Source organism: Branchiostoma floridae, chromosome 15, assembly GCF_000003815.2.
Source record: "Branchiostoma floridae strain S238N-H82 chromosome 15, Bfl_VNyyK, whole genome shotgun sequence".
NCBI classification, from domain to species: Eukaryota; Metazoa; Chordata; class Leptocardii; order Amphioxiformes; family Branchiostomatidae; genus Branchiostoma; species Branchiostoma floridae.
Window position 1 is genome coordinate 16,256,848 of NC_049993.1, and position 13,041 is coordinate 16,269,888.

A 13,041-nucleotide genomic window follows, 5' to 3' on the forward strand; every position below is an offset into this window, starting at 1 on the left:
GTGTATTATGAGCCAAAAAAAGGCCCTAGAGAGCCTGCTATGGAGGCTATAAACCACCAGTCTCCAGGTGTGCAGTTCTACAAACGTCTGTATTTTCCAACCTACTTTATAGAGAGATTTTCTTACACTTGATCGAATCTTGACGACTTGGAAGAGGTCTCAGGACGACGTTTGAACTTTTGGGGCCACCACGAGCGCGAGCCAAAGCGATCTGCTGGAGAAAATAACCTGTTATGTGTATGTGTACAGATCGAGCAGGATTCATCATCGCCCACCCTTTATCTAGGTTCACAACTCTTTCCAGAAACGTAAGTCCAAGGAGGAGGAGGTTAACCTCCTCGGTAAGTCCAACCATTGAGGTGCAGAAACGTCTTAAAATTTCAACTTTTGACAGAAGCGTTTATGACATATCTTTATTAAAGAGATGGCTAGGTATGACAACGAGAATGATCAGCGAGGAAATGTAAAGATAACATTACTGTGCTTGTACGTCATGCCTGTGGTTGTCGCCTCCATGGCTGGTTTGCTTGCGGTGTTCTCGTCGACTTTTTCGCCTCAGAGAACAACGGTTGAGATCAAGAATGCCAAGTTCTCCACAGACAGCCAAGCATTCAGTCTTCACCAGGAGGGGAGGGTGACGATCCGAGGAGAGCTGGGCCGCGGCCTGCCCTCCCACCCACCACCGAGGGAGCTGCAATGTGGCACCGGTGAACGTTGCTACAAGTGGCCCATGGCTACAATGATCATCAAAGCTGAAGAGCAGGAGTCGGCAGATTGCTACACTATAAGCTGGGAGGCTGATGACGACATCTACGAGCCGATGGAGTGCCTTGAGCTAGCACCTGCCCACTGGTACGGAGGCGCCGAGATGTACTACCAGGTATACTAGATATGTTATATGTTAGATCTGTAACGTTATTTGTCCTAGACGTCTGTTAGTGATTCGGTACGAGTTGTATTACTTTGTTGAACACTGCAATTCAGTTAACTACATGGAACGCTAGTTCACCTTTATACGCCGGGTAACCTTTATCCGTTGTGTTTGAGAACAGGATAGTACGTAGGGATAACTAACAGTTCATGGTTTCAAATTGTAATATATTCCCAATATTGCTGTTTGAGAAACCTCTTTCCGTTGGTATCCCAAGATCCATCTTTTTAAAAACAACGGATATAGGTTACCCCGCGGATAAAGGTGAAGTAGCGTTACATCTAGTTAACTGCTAGACTGATATTGTGAATGTTCGAACCAATTAAAACCAAACCATCGTCATCATCATCATCAGGGATGGCCGATTGAGAAGTGGAACAAGTCCATGACGTTCTACCTCTCCGGCGACATGTACGCAAGTTCGGAGGAGTGGGGTTCGGTCATGGAGCGCTACTGGCTCAGCTCCGAGGGGGTCGTGGTGACGGTGGCGGAGACGGTTCCCCTACACGTCAGCGTGAACCACATGAACGATGGTAAACTTTGCTTGAAGGCAGCGTACAAGGATTCACCCTACCAAAACCTCAACAAGGTCCGCCCGAAGCTCCAGTACACCATCTGTCAGGCCCCGGATGTGAGAGCAGCTCATCGGTTCATGATGAACAGGTTTTACGGCAAGCCGCGCGGGAAACCCGACGAACGCATGATCCGCTCCCCGATGTGGTCCACGTGGGCGCAGTTCCAAAGAAACATCACCCAGGACGTCATCCTTCAGTTCGCTGACGACATCAACAGCTACGGCTTCTCCAACAGTCAACTGGAGATTGATGACGGTTGGTCGGTCTTCTACGGCGACGACTTTGACGATCGTCGCTTCCCGAATCCGCGGCAGATGGTTGACGAACTGAAGACTAAAGGCTTCCGTGTTACTCTGTGGACTCACCCGTTTGCTAACTTTGATTCGGACATGTTCAGTGAGGGCTTGGAGAAGAGGTACTTAGCTGGGATGGTATCTGGAGGGTGCTGCACAGGGCTGGTCCCCGCACTCATCCGATGGTGGAACGGCGTGGCCAGCATCATTGACGTGACCAACCCTGAAGCTACGGCTTGGTTCAAAGAACGTCTGAGGAAGATGCAGCGAGACTACGGCATCGATTCCTTCAAGTTCGACGGCGGCGAAGCCCACTACCTCCCGTCTAATTTTGTCGTCGCTCGACCCGCTGAGTTGAGAAACACAAACGAATTCACAACACTTTTTGCCAACTTCGCTGCAGACTTCGGTCCAATGGCTGAAGTCCGGGCTGCCTACAGGAACCAGGATGTACCTATGTTCGTACGGATGATGGCAGGGACTCCCATTGGGGGTAAGACAATGGACTGAAGACTCTCATCCCCACGGCTCTGACCTTCTCCGTTCTCGGCTACCCCTTCATCCTTCCCGATATGATTGGCGGGAACGGGTACGATGGGGTCTACCCTGACCGGGAGCTGTTTATTCGCTGGCTGGAGGTGACGGCGTTCCTACCCTGCATGCAGTTCTCCATTGTGCCGTGGCAGTACGATCAGGAGGTACGTCGGGTTGTCTGTTTCTGAGATGCGTAGTTAATGGGCGTGTTGAGAGTATGATTATGAAGTTGTGTGGCCCTAGGGCTATTGAAGCCTAGATGCGCACCATCATGCTGCGCTGCGCTCAAACGACTTTCTGTTGCAGTTTAAGTTACTTCTCCGATAGCATAAGTTAAAGTCAATAGAAGTTTAAAAAGCTGCCAGAGGAGTGAAGCTGGCCTAAGAGTGTGTATGCTTCTCCTAGGCTACCGTAAGATTTGCTTGGAGATTGTCTTAGGGTCCAGCGAAAAGTAGAGCCTGTTAAAGACTATAGATACATAAGAAACAACTTCAATTTGCGTTCTCAGGTTGTTGATCTCGCCCGACGCTACGTCGAGCTTCACGAGACCATCGTCGCCCCGAGGATCCTGCGGTATGCCGACGAGGCCGTCGCTACCGGAGACCCCGTCATCCGCCCGCTGTGGTGGCTCGCCCCTCGCGACGAGAGGGCTTTGACCATCGACTCGGAGTTCCTGATCGGAGACGAGCTGCTGGTGGCGCCTGTGTTGGAGCAGGGTGCGGCGGAAAGGCACGTGTACCTGCCCCCGGGGGGCAGGTGTATAACGGCGGGGCAGACTCTGCAGCAACTACCCGGTCCCGCTGTCAGAAGTCGCCTACTTCACCAGGCAGGGTTCTGCATAGAAATGCAGGAAGAAATGATAATGATACCCTTTATTGTACATCCATGCCCTATTGGGCTGATCTTGACAAAAGTCGCAATAAAGTGCATATAATAACAATAAACATGCAAAGTTACAGGAAGACATTGATATTTCTGTCTACGTTTATGTTTTGGTTTAGTCTTATAACCTGTACTTTATTCCTTCATTCTGTCTTTGTTAGAATCATTTACAACCGAATGGCGACCATAAAAAAGCCCAAGACACACACACACACACACACACACACACACACACACACACACACACACACACACACACACACACACACACACACACACACACAAACGCCAACGATAACTGTTCTTGGCTAAGGTACTACTAAGTTGAGCAGCGACAGCACGGTTAGGCATGCTATACAAGCCATTCCCCCTCCCGCCACTCTTCGCCTGACCACCTGTCAGGCCGTCCATTTCCTCCGTCTCACCTGTCCTCCTCCAGCCCTGACCTGTCACCTGCCCGTCTGCACCTGTCCGCCTGTAAGATCCTGTAAGACGTGCGGGTACTTAAGACGCCATGATCACCCTGACAGGAAACTGACGGGTACAAATGGTCCGCAGTAAAGCTAAGAGCACAACCCGCCGTACGTGCAATTTGTCCGTATGGTACTTTTTTTTAGGTCACGTCCGCCACGTATTTCTGAGAACGTGGAGAACGACTGGCAAGAGCAGGGAGGGAGTACGTCAACGCACGGAACACAAAGTTTTGCCTGCACGTGAAGTTCTACGGCGTGTCTGCGTGCTCCAAAATCCGTCGGATTCCCTACGAGTTCGTACGGAGGCGGTACTTACCACTTACGGATCCCAAAAGATTTTGTACATAGATAGCACTCTCCAAGCAGAGGTTAGGCTCCGGCTGTTTTTTCAACGTTTTTTTTTTTTTTTTGTTGTCGTTTTTATTGGGCTTTCTCTTTTATATTGTATCTTGCTGTATCAAAACCTAACGTATTTGCACGACGTACGGCGGGTTGTGCCCTTAGCGTAAGACGCCGTGATCACCCTGACAGGGAAGTGACGGGTACAAATGGTCCGCAGCCCGGCTGTAATCCGCTCGTCTCCCGCTGATAAGGATCTGTGAGCTTCACCTTGAGACTGACCCTTATGCAGGCGGCGGTGGGAGTGCCTGATAGCGATCATCATTTCGTCTAAAGTGTCTACATTTTTTTCTAAATCGTGTGGGTTTTTCTAAAGCATGTGGGTTATTTTCGTTACGTTTTTTTCTAAAGCGTCTGCGTTAGTTTCTAAAGCTTATGCGTTTTTCTAAAGCTTGCGCGTCTTTTTATAAAGCATGTGGGTTATTTTTAAACATGCGTGTTTTTCTAAAGCTTTAAGGTACGTTATTTCTAAAGCTTGACCGTTTTTTTTTTCTTAAGCTTCCGTGTCTTTTCCTAAAACTCTGCCTTTTCTCTACTAGTAATAAAAATCACGACAACTTTTTACTCAGACAAATTACCTGCTATGTAGGTAGGTTTTACACTCGCGGGAGGTCATCGGCCTCAGATAGCACAGAACAAACGTACGGGACAGTCTCCTCAGAAGATTTTAAAAAATCTGAAACATTTGATCCTCCTAAACCCTTTCAAACATTGATACAATTTCACCAAAACCCACCAAAGTCTTCCCTGTCAAATCTAAACGATCCTCTCACCACCCCCTCAAACTTTTCAGATAGAATAATCCTTAAGAAGTTCTACTTAGCGGCTCTTCAATTCTCCACCTTTCCCTCCGTTGAAGAGATGAAACTGTTTGAATCTAAATAACAGACGTCCATTAAGTGTTGATTCATACTTTATGAGATAATCCCCTCTCCTCCGCACTTTAGATTTGCCGTAATCCCAGCTCGGCGGATTCGTGCTTCTCCGTATAAACTATTGATCCATCCGTTACTGGGAGCGGTCTCCGAGTCTTTGAAGTTTGTTGAAGCAGAGTTTAACTCTCGTGCGTCTTGAGGCGCGTGTCTTCTGTCTTGAAGGAGGCTGTCAAGACGCCCCCGGAGCGTGGGAGTATGACGGAGATATGACGGTGTCTTACCGGGCCCCAAGGACCGACTTTAGATCCCTGGAAATTCGAAGAATCAGCTGAATCTGCGAAATCATCGGCAAAGTGGTCTAATGGGTCCGTTTTAGAGAGCAGTTATATTTAGAACAACATCTTACAGACTAATATGGCGATATTTAGCACCGCTTAGCAACATTGCAAAGAAAGTGATACAGTTCGAAATCACTGGAAATTCGAAGAATCAGCTGAATTTGTGAAATCATCGGCAAAGCGGTCTAATGGGTCCGTTATCTCCTTGTTATCTAGAGAACAGTTACATTTTAGAACAATATCTTATTACAGACTTATGTGGAGATTTTGCAGCATTGCGAAGAAAGTGATACAATCCTTACGAAAACAAAGGAAATATTGGACAGGTAGAGGCCCGTGGTTTCATATTTTCACTGAAGTAAATGAAGCATCTACCCCAGTACCTACACCTTACACCCGCACCCCACTAGAGGCTGCGCACGCTGAACCATTAAAGGTTTAACAGAGCGCATAACGAATTTTAAAGGTAAGAAACCAATTTTAAAACGTTTTGAGTATTTAGTCTAATCTCCAAACTCCTTGCATAAGATAGTATCATAAGCTTGGGGAAGGAGTTTAGCCGGTAGTTTTGGCCACCGAGAAGGCGGTGATACAGTTGAAGCCGTTTAATTGCACTCGCCATTTGCCATGGCAGCACATTTTGTGCAATTATCCGGGTAGTGCAACAAAACAGTTATTCAGCTGGACCACATCACTATAGGACTTTCGTGCAATTAACAGAAGTGTGCAGTTATCCGTTGTGCAATTAACTGGCTTCTACTGTACTATCTTTTGCCACCGCAAGATTTGCTTGGAGTTTAGATTTAGTCGTCTTTTCCATCATACTTTTACAGCTTGCATCATATTCAAATCATAAAATCAAGAGTTCCAATTTTTGTTGCTATACACACGGTCGCCGTCTTCCACGCGTTCTCACATGTACCCTGCGAGCATAGGAGCCGGTATTGTGTGCCGCTTAAAGTAAGTACTATTCCCCTCACACGCCACAGATAATGGTGCGTTTAAGAGGGGTCAGATCGGCGACCTCTGCAAGATGAAAGCCTGTCCCCGAGCAAAGGTGCCGCGCCACCCCGGCAGTTTCCCCGCTACTTCTGTCTGTTGTAGAAATAAGCGACCGTGAAGACCGCTTGTGTTAGGGCTATTGTCGCGGCCCAACGGTCTTACAGACCCCCCAACGACGCCCTGACCTGGAGTCGGCATATTCAAGTAGATGTATGGTTCCAGCCCATGTAGCTTTATAATACCATCTTACACAGACCTTACAAGTGCGGTCGACATTTCTTGAGGCGCGTCAAACATGGTCCACGGTTTAGGGCTGCTTTCTGGGATGGTGTACCGGTCATGTTTTGGTTACACAATAACACGTGAGCGATCAAAAGACGGGGCATATCAGCCAAAAAAGTCAGAGAAGGCCACGACCTTAATGTCCAAGTAGATCCTACGGTAGTATAGGTTAGTATCAAAAGCTTGCAAAGGAGTGAATCCGGTCTAGGAGTGTGTATGGCTACCGGAGGATCTGCTTGGAGATTATCCCTGACCTGGCCGGCCACCAAGAAGGCTCTCGCAGGAGATTACTACGTGTACTTGCAGTTTTTTAATAGTTATGGAGTTTCGAGGAGACCCATAGGTCATCAGTAATTATCGAAAAACTGGAAAAAGGGTCCCGATGATGGAGCTGAGGCTATGTGGTTCTGACTTTTAACGTTTATAACTAGTTTGGTTCGTCTTTTGAGTTCGTGGTGCGTCACAGTTTAACCTGTCGTTCTACGTGCGACGAGAAGTTAGTATATTCAAAAAAGAGACGGAAAAATTCCGGGACTGGAGTAAATGTACGTAAATTGAATAAATGTACGTAAAAGCTGACGATTCTTTGTAGTTTTTCATTCAATCCGACAATACGTTGCCCACTGACTTGTGTTATGCTATATCATAATGTTATGATGTTGCCAAGAGAAATTTAAGAACAATACCTGTGAGACGAAAGCTAAGATAGGAAGAAAAGTATAATTTTTGCCATGCATAAGGAACGAAATGAATAAGAGAAGAAAAAATAAAAGAAAGGAGTGAAAAAAGTACAAGTTGAGAAAAGAAGCAGGGGCAGACGAAAGGACAAAGAAAGAAAGAAAGAAAGAACTCGTGACCTACTTTTAACCGACATTTTTGTTCTTTCTCAAAAAGCCGGTCAAAACAAATACTAGGGATATCTTCCACCCCTGCACCAGTACTACACCCATGTGACCTGTAAGCATGTCATATGTACAGACAGATGGATTACCGGGGCTTTAGTTCTCTCTGCTTTCAAAACTGCTGCAAACTATTTTCACAAACCTGCTTCTATTCTGCTGTATTGTGAAGTGTGGAGAGGCCCGCGTCTTTGGTGGTCCACTTTTTTCTGTCTCTGAGTTTCCCTTTGAAATGTTGGGGAGGCCGCGACGACGGGGAATGCGTAACCTTAATGGCCCTATGATGTGCTAACACGCGCGTATATATTCAAGTCCGTATGAAGTCCGTATGGGATTCTTAGCCTCTACGAGGATCCATTGAGGTCACAGGACAAAATAGCAGAAATTGGACAAATATAGACACATAACATGTCAGGAATTAGCTGGTCGAGGAGTATGGTTTGCGCCTAGCTAACTCGTATTGTATGTTAATTGTCTATATTTGTCTAATTTCTACTACTTTCCCAGTGACCTGTGGACCCCGGTAGAGACTAATATTTCCATACGGGCCTCTTACGGACCTGAATATGTACGCGCGTGTGAACCCAAGTACCTGTGTCACCTTTTAAAGACAAAACACCTGACTTTGCTACTGATATAGTTCCGTCTCTCCTCTCCATCATCCACGCCCCACATCTGCTTGGAGACCATGTTCTCTCTCGTGCAGTGTCGACTTCTGGCGAGTCTATTTCTAAAGCGTGTGTGCTCTTTCTAAATCTTGTGCATTTCTTTTCTTAAGCGTGTGTATTTCTCTATGGCCTGTGCGTTTTCTTCGTTTAAAGCTCTACATCTGCTTGGAGATCATGTTCTCTCGTGCAGTGTCGACTTCAGGCGAGACCCGGTCGCGTGAGAGCTGTGGCAGGCCTGCAGTCGGACCAGGGTAGCCTCTACCAGGCTCACCGGATAGGTGGTCTAATAGTAGAAATAGGACAAATAGAGTCAATAGTACGCAAGGGGAGTTAGCCGGCCAGATGAATTAAAATGCAGAAAATTTCGTGGTGGTCTAATGTTCGCGGTTTTCGCGGTGGCCGCTTCACCGCGAACATAAACCACCGCGAACATTTTTCCATGGCAGTAAGAGACTACAGTGCATGGTGCAACCGCGAAATTAAAACCACCGCGAAAGGTCCTTTTTCCCGCTACGGCGAAATTAAATCCCCGCGAACTTAAATACATTTACAGTATTTTCTCACCGGCCGGTCAGTTCACTCCTAGGCCAGTTAACTCCTACAAGACTTCTATTTCTCACTTGGCTAAAGTCCCCTTATTCCTCCAGGCGGGAGTCTGGTAGAGACTACCGTCGCGTGAGAGTCACGGCAGGTACCGCCGGCCACATGAGCCGCGCACCGCCACCGGACTCTGTCAGCGCCACGAGTACTGAAGCGGCACTCATAACGGGTCTACTGACATACATACTCAGCCTGTCCACACCGTACGATACACGGGTATGGCACAGAGTTTTAACTTCACGCGTCGGCACGCAAAATCCTGACTATTCTTGTTATAACGTTACATGTACGCGTAACTTGTATGTCGGTGGCTTTCTTTGAACAAACGGATCCTATGTATGGTAGGATAAGAGCGCCAATGTTTTGGACATTTCGCCTGAAATGTGACAGATTGACACAAATATGATGATATAAATGCAAACATTAATGTTTGTCGGGGAATATTTCAAGTCTGGGTGCCCAAGACCTACAAAGGGGTCCTCTTGTCACATACCTTGTTTGAAACAAGTTTGTCGTGGAACTTTGTCGACGTGTTGCTCTGTCCACGCCCTGGACCCTGTGTAACTTTATTTTTGTCTTATTCACATATATTCTATGAGCATAAGGCAAAAAGCACAGCTTGCTTATACTTCTACTCAACAACATAAAACAAGAGTAATAAACACAATATAAACATGCATACATAAACACCTGTTTGGCTTTAAAGTTTAAGGACCCTCACGTCACACATGTAGTGCGATGGGTTCCCGATAACAAATTGATTGCATTCTCGGGACAATCATGGCCGTAATGAATTCATGTCATCGTTTAGTCTATGTTAAAACAACTGTAGGAAACCTTGACCATGTTCCCATGTGTGATCTAACATTATACCCTTACCTGGACAGGTGTATATGTACTGATATAGGCACTTGAGGCTTCCAAGAAAGCCAAGTTGAGAAGCCACGTGACAGTTCCGTGATGTCTGTTTCTGTGGCATGTTGTATGACATCTTACATCCGTTCTTTGATATCTTTTCATACATCTTCGTGTGGCCAATTCTTCATTGTGTGTAACGGAAGTAACCAACTGGTCTCTATCAATCTTTAATTGTGACGTTTCTCACGCGATCGGCCTCTGATTATGAAACGAAGAAATTGGTGACCTTAAGTTGACCTTGACCACCGTTTGAAATAAACCAGTGCTGCTAGCATACCGGGACAAGATTTATATTCATTCATAAATGTTTGATATAATAAATTCCTCAAGTGCCAGATACTTTTTAAATCTCTTGGATCAAATGGTCCTTAGTGTGTGTGTGTCGCGCGGTCGTGCGTGCGTGCGTGCGTGCGTGCGTGCGTGCGCGCGCGCGCGCGCGCGCGTGTGTGTGTGTGTGTGTGTGTGTGTGTGTGTGTGTGTGGCACTTTGTTTGTTTGTTTGTTTCTTTGTTCGCATAAATGATGAATACCTTCAGGAACAATACCAGTTTCGTACGTCAAGTGCAAGCTACAATCTGATGGGTCAGATCCACTCATACCAGAATGAACCTCTACCCTTTTCGATTCCTGACGTGTGGTCACGGGGTGTAGGTCTCCTCAAACACGGAACGTTACGTCCCACCCGAGACAACGTCCCTATCCGAAGACATGCACTTTCAATGTGAAGTCCAGTGCTTAAGATCGATGTCTATACCAGGCCAAGTCTATAATAACAAAACATGACATCATCAGACGACAATCAAGCGCCCGCGGAGAAGTCTGATTTAAGTCTAATGGCAGGCTGCTGGGTGGTAGAATGGACGGAAATTCTTAAATTTGGAAAGAAAGACTCGCTATCAGAACCAACGATTAAAGGAGAACCAGGTGAAACACAAGCTCCAGCTGTTGCCGGGCGCGACACATAGACACTGAGGGACTTGTTGGCAAGGTGACAACTCTTTTACAGCGATCTTGATTTCCGTACCAAAGAGAGCATTTGTTACTTCACGATAGCAACAAGGTAATTGGAGATACATGCAGCAGACTTCACCCTCTTTACCCATAATGCTTTGCACATAGGTCAGGAACATAATACATACATATATGCAGACAGACAGACAGATACGGATACGGATACGGATACAGACGGACAGACAAGTCATGACAATAGTTCACTCCGTTGGGGTTAAGTAATATGCTGTCTATGGTCTACAACCACCCGTTCTTCTTTGATCTTCTTCGCGACTTTGCGAGAAGTGTGCGTTATATCGTACAACGTGGAAAGAGCCTTTTTATTCTGAAAAGAGAGAGAGAGAGAGAGAGAGAGAGAGAGAGAGAGAGAGAGAGAGAGAACATCAAATACCGCACCTGTCTTGTTTAAATACAATCTGTGAGAATCCTTGAGACACTTCTGTAAAGGGTCAAGTGGCAAAAGAAGAGCTCCTAGCCTAAAATAACGAACTGTCTTTTTTTCACTCGTGGCTCGACTCGTATCTTCAATGGACCATCTTCAGAGCAAGTAAAGTTATCGTCGAAGAATGTTATCTCTCTGAGAGGACCCTGACTGAGTTTTTATAGTGTACTCTTTCCGAAGTATTTGTGCCTGCTACGGTTGTGGTTGTTGAGAGCTGTATCACACACTGAGAACTGGAAAGATAAAATTCCTCTCAAGATTAAAAACCTCTCTTTTCCTTGGGTCAGGAGAAAGACTGACAGATAAGAACAGAACCTTCTGTTATCAGTGCCTTGTGGGGGAGGGGGGCAAATATACAGTACCTCCTGGGGTTTCTACGATGTCTTCAAAGCCAAAGTTGTTGATCTTGTGATGTTCTCTAATTGTTTCTCTCTGTTCCACTGACTGCCTGTCTCGGGTGGGGCTGTTACGTGCATTGAGATCTGTCTTCTCTACCACACTCCGGCCAGTGCCCGAATAGCAATAGGGGACTTTAGCCAAGTCCAATAGGAGTAATAATTGGTCTAGGAGTGAAACTGGCCGGCCGGCGGATAGACTGCAAAAGGCTGAAATCCCATGGCAACCGTATTTGTCCCTATTTAACCAATTTTTTCTCTTTTTCATCCAGCTGACACGTCTGCTTGGAGGCTAGATCTGTCTATAGACTGCCTGTCAAATCAGGCCACTCCCACAAAGCAAGGAACTTTCTTCAACTGATGAAAGCTCCTGAAGAAGTTGAACACCTTTTGATTGTCGTCTATTCAAGATGTAGTTGATGCCTGATGCGCCTGATGCGTTGAGAAGACGGAAGTACGAACTCCGTTCAAAACGCAAGTTGATGATGCTGATGTTCATGAATGGTCGGGTTTTGAGAGTGGTGCATTTACAGTGTGCTGCTTCCTGTGGACTGTGGAATAGTTTAACGTATTTAAAGATCTACTCTGCGAGGGGTTCTCAAGAGTCAACAAAGTCCAACCAGGGCCTGCAATCAGTCATCACACAGACGTGTTCACTTCCACCAGCTCTGGTGTTGTCCTTACCCTGGCCCTTTGTTATTTTTCTTCACCGTCTTCTGAGAATCGTCATCCTTGGATCTGTACGGCCTGGGTGGTGAGAGGCCATCGCGGTTGTCGCTTCTGTCCTATTTATTACCCACGTCGCGTGAGAACTCTACCCGCGCACATGCCGAGAGAGTATCACACTGAACGCCGTTGCGTGCCCCGGGCGACTTTACCTGTTTCCGACGCCGAGCTACTTTGTCTGCCAGCCAAGAAAACTCCCAGCGACCTCCCCTGCCCGCCATGTACCTCTGTATGTCCATCTGTCTATGTTTATGTTCGACATCATTCATTGTTCCGAGGCGCTCTTGCGGCGAGTCAATATTTCCCCATCATGATTTACAGGCGCATCTCGCCGCAAGGGCGCAGTGAATCACTAAAAGACGAATAAAGCACCCTTAAGGTGACATCAATTTTTCATTAAAGCTTTGGATGTCTTTTTGAATTCTTTCGCGACGACGTTACGATCCGTAAGTCGTTTGTCAATGCCATTGTTAAGGTACGGTGCAATATTACAAGCTTTAAGGACGTTAAACCACGCCAAGGACATTCATGGATATCTTAAATAATGAAGGAATGTTTCTAATACCGTGTACGCACCAATTGACCTTGGTAACGGTACAAGCGACGGAAGTATTTAAACACTTGGAAAGTTAATCACGCATGTGACAGTAGACATGTGTAGATGGTATATCCTGGACTGGTGAAAGATGGGTAGGATGAACTACCGGCATGTAGTTTTCCATCAAATGATCGCGATGATGTGCACTTATACCCCTCAGGTCACATTTGGCGAAAATCGATCGGACGATGATTCTGCGGT

General features: G+C 46.4%; 1 protein-coding gene across 1 annotated transcript; it reads left to right on the plus strand.

Moving 5' to 3' along the window:
• Positions 1 to 493: 493 nt before the first annotated feature.
• LOC118431548 (myogenesis-regulating glycosidase-like) lies at positions 494 to 11,812 on the plus strand. The gene is given in 7 exon segments (XM_035842788.1): positions 494 to 880; positions 1,287 to 2,271; positions 2,274 to 2,497; positions 2,842 to 3,135; positions 8,305 to 8,402; positions 8,799 to 8,967; positions 11,789 to 11,812. Coding segments are annotated over 7 exon segments (2,181 nt in total).
• Positions 11,813 to 13,041: the final 1,229 nt, after the last annotated feature.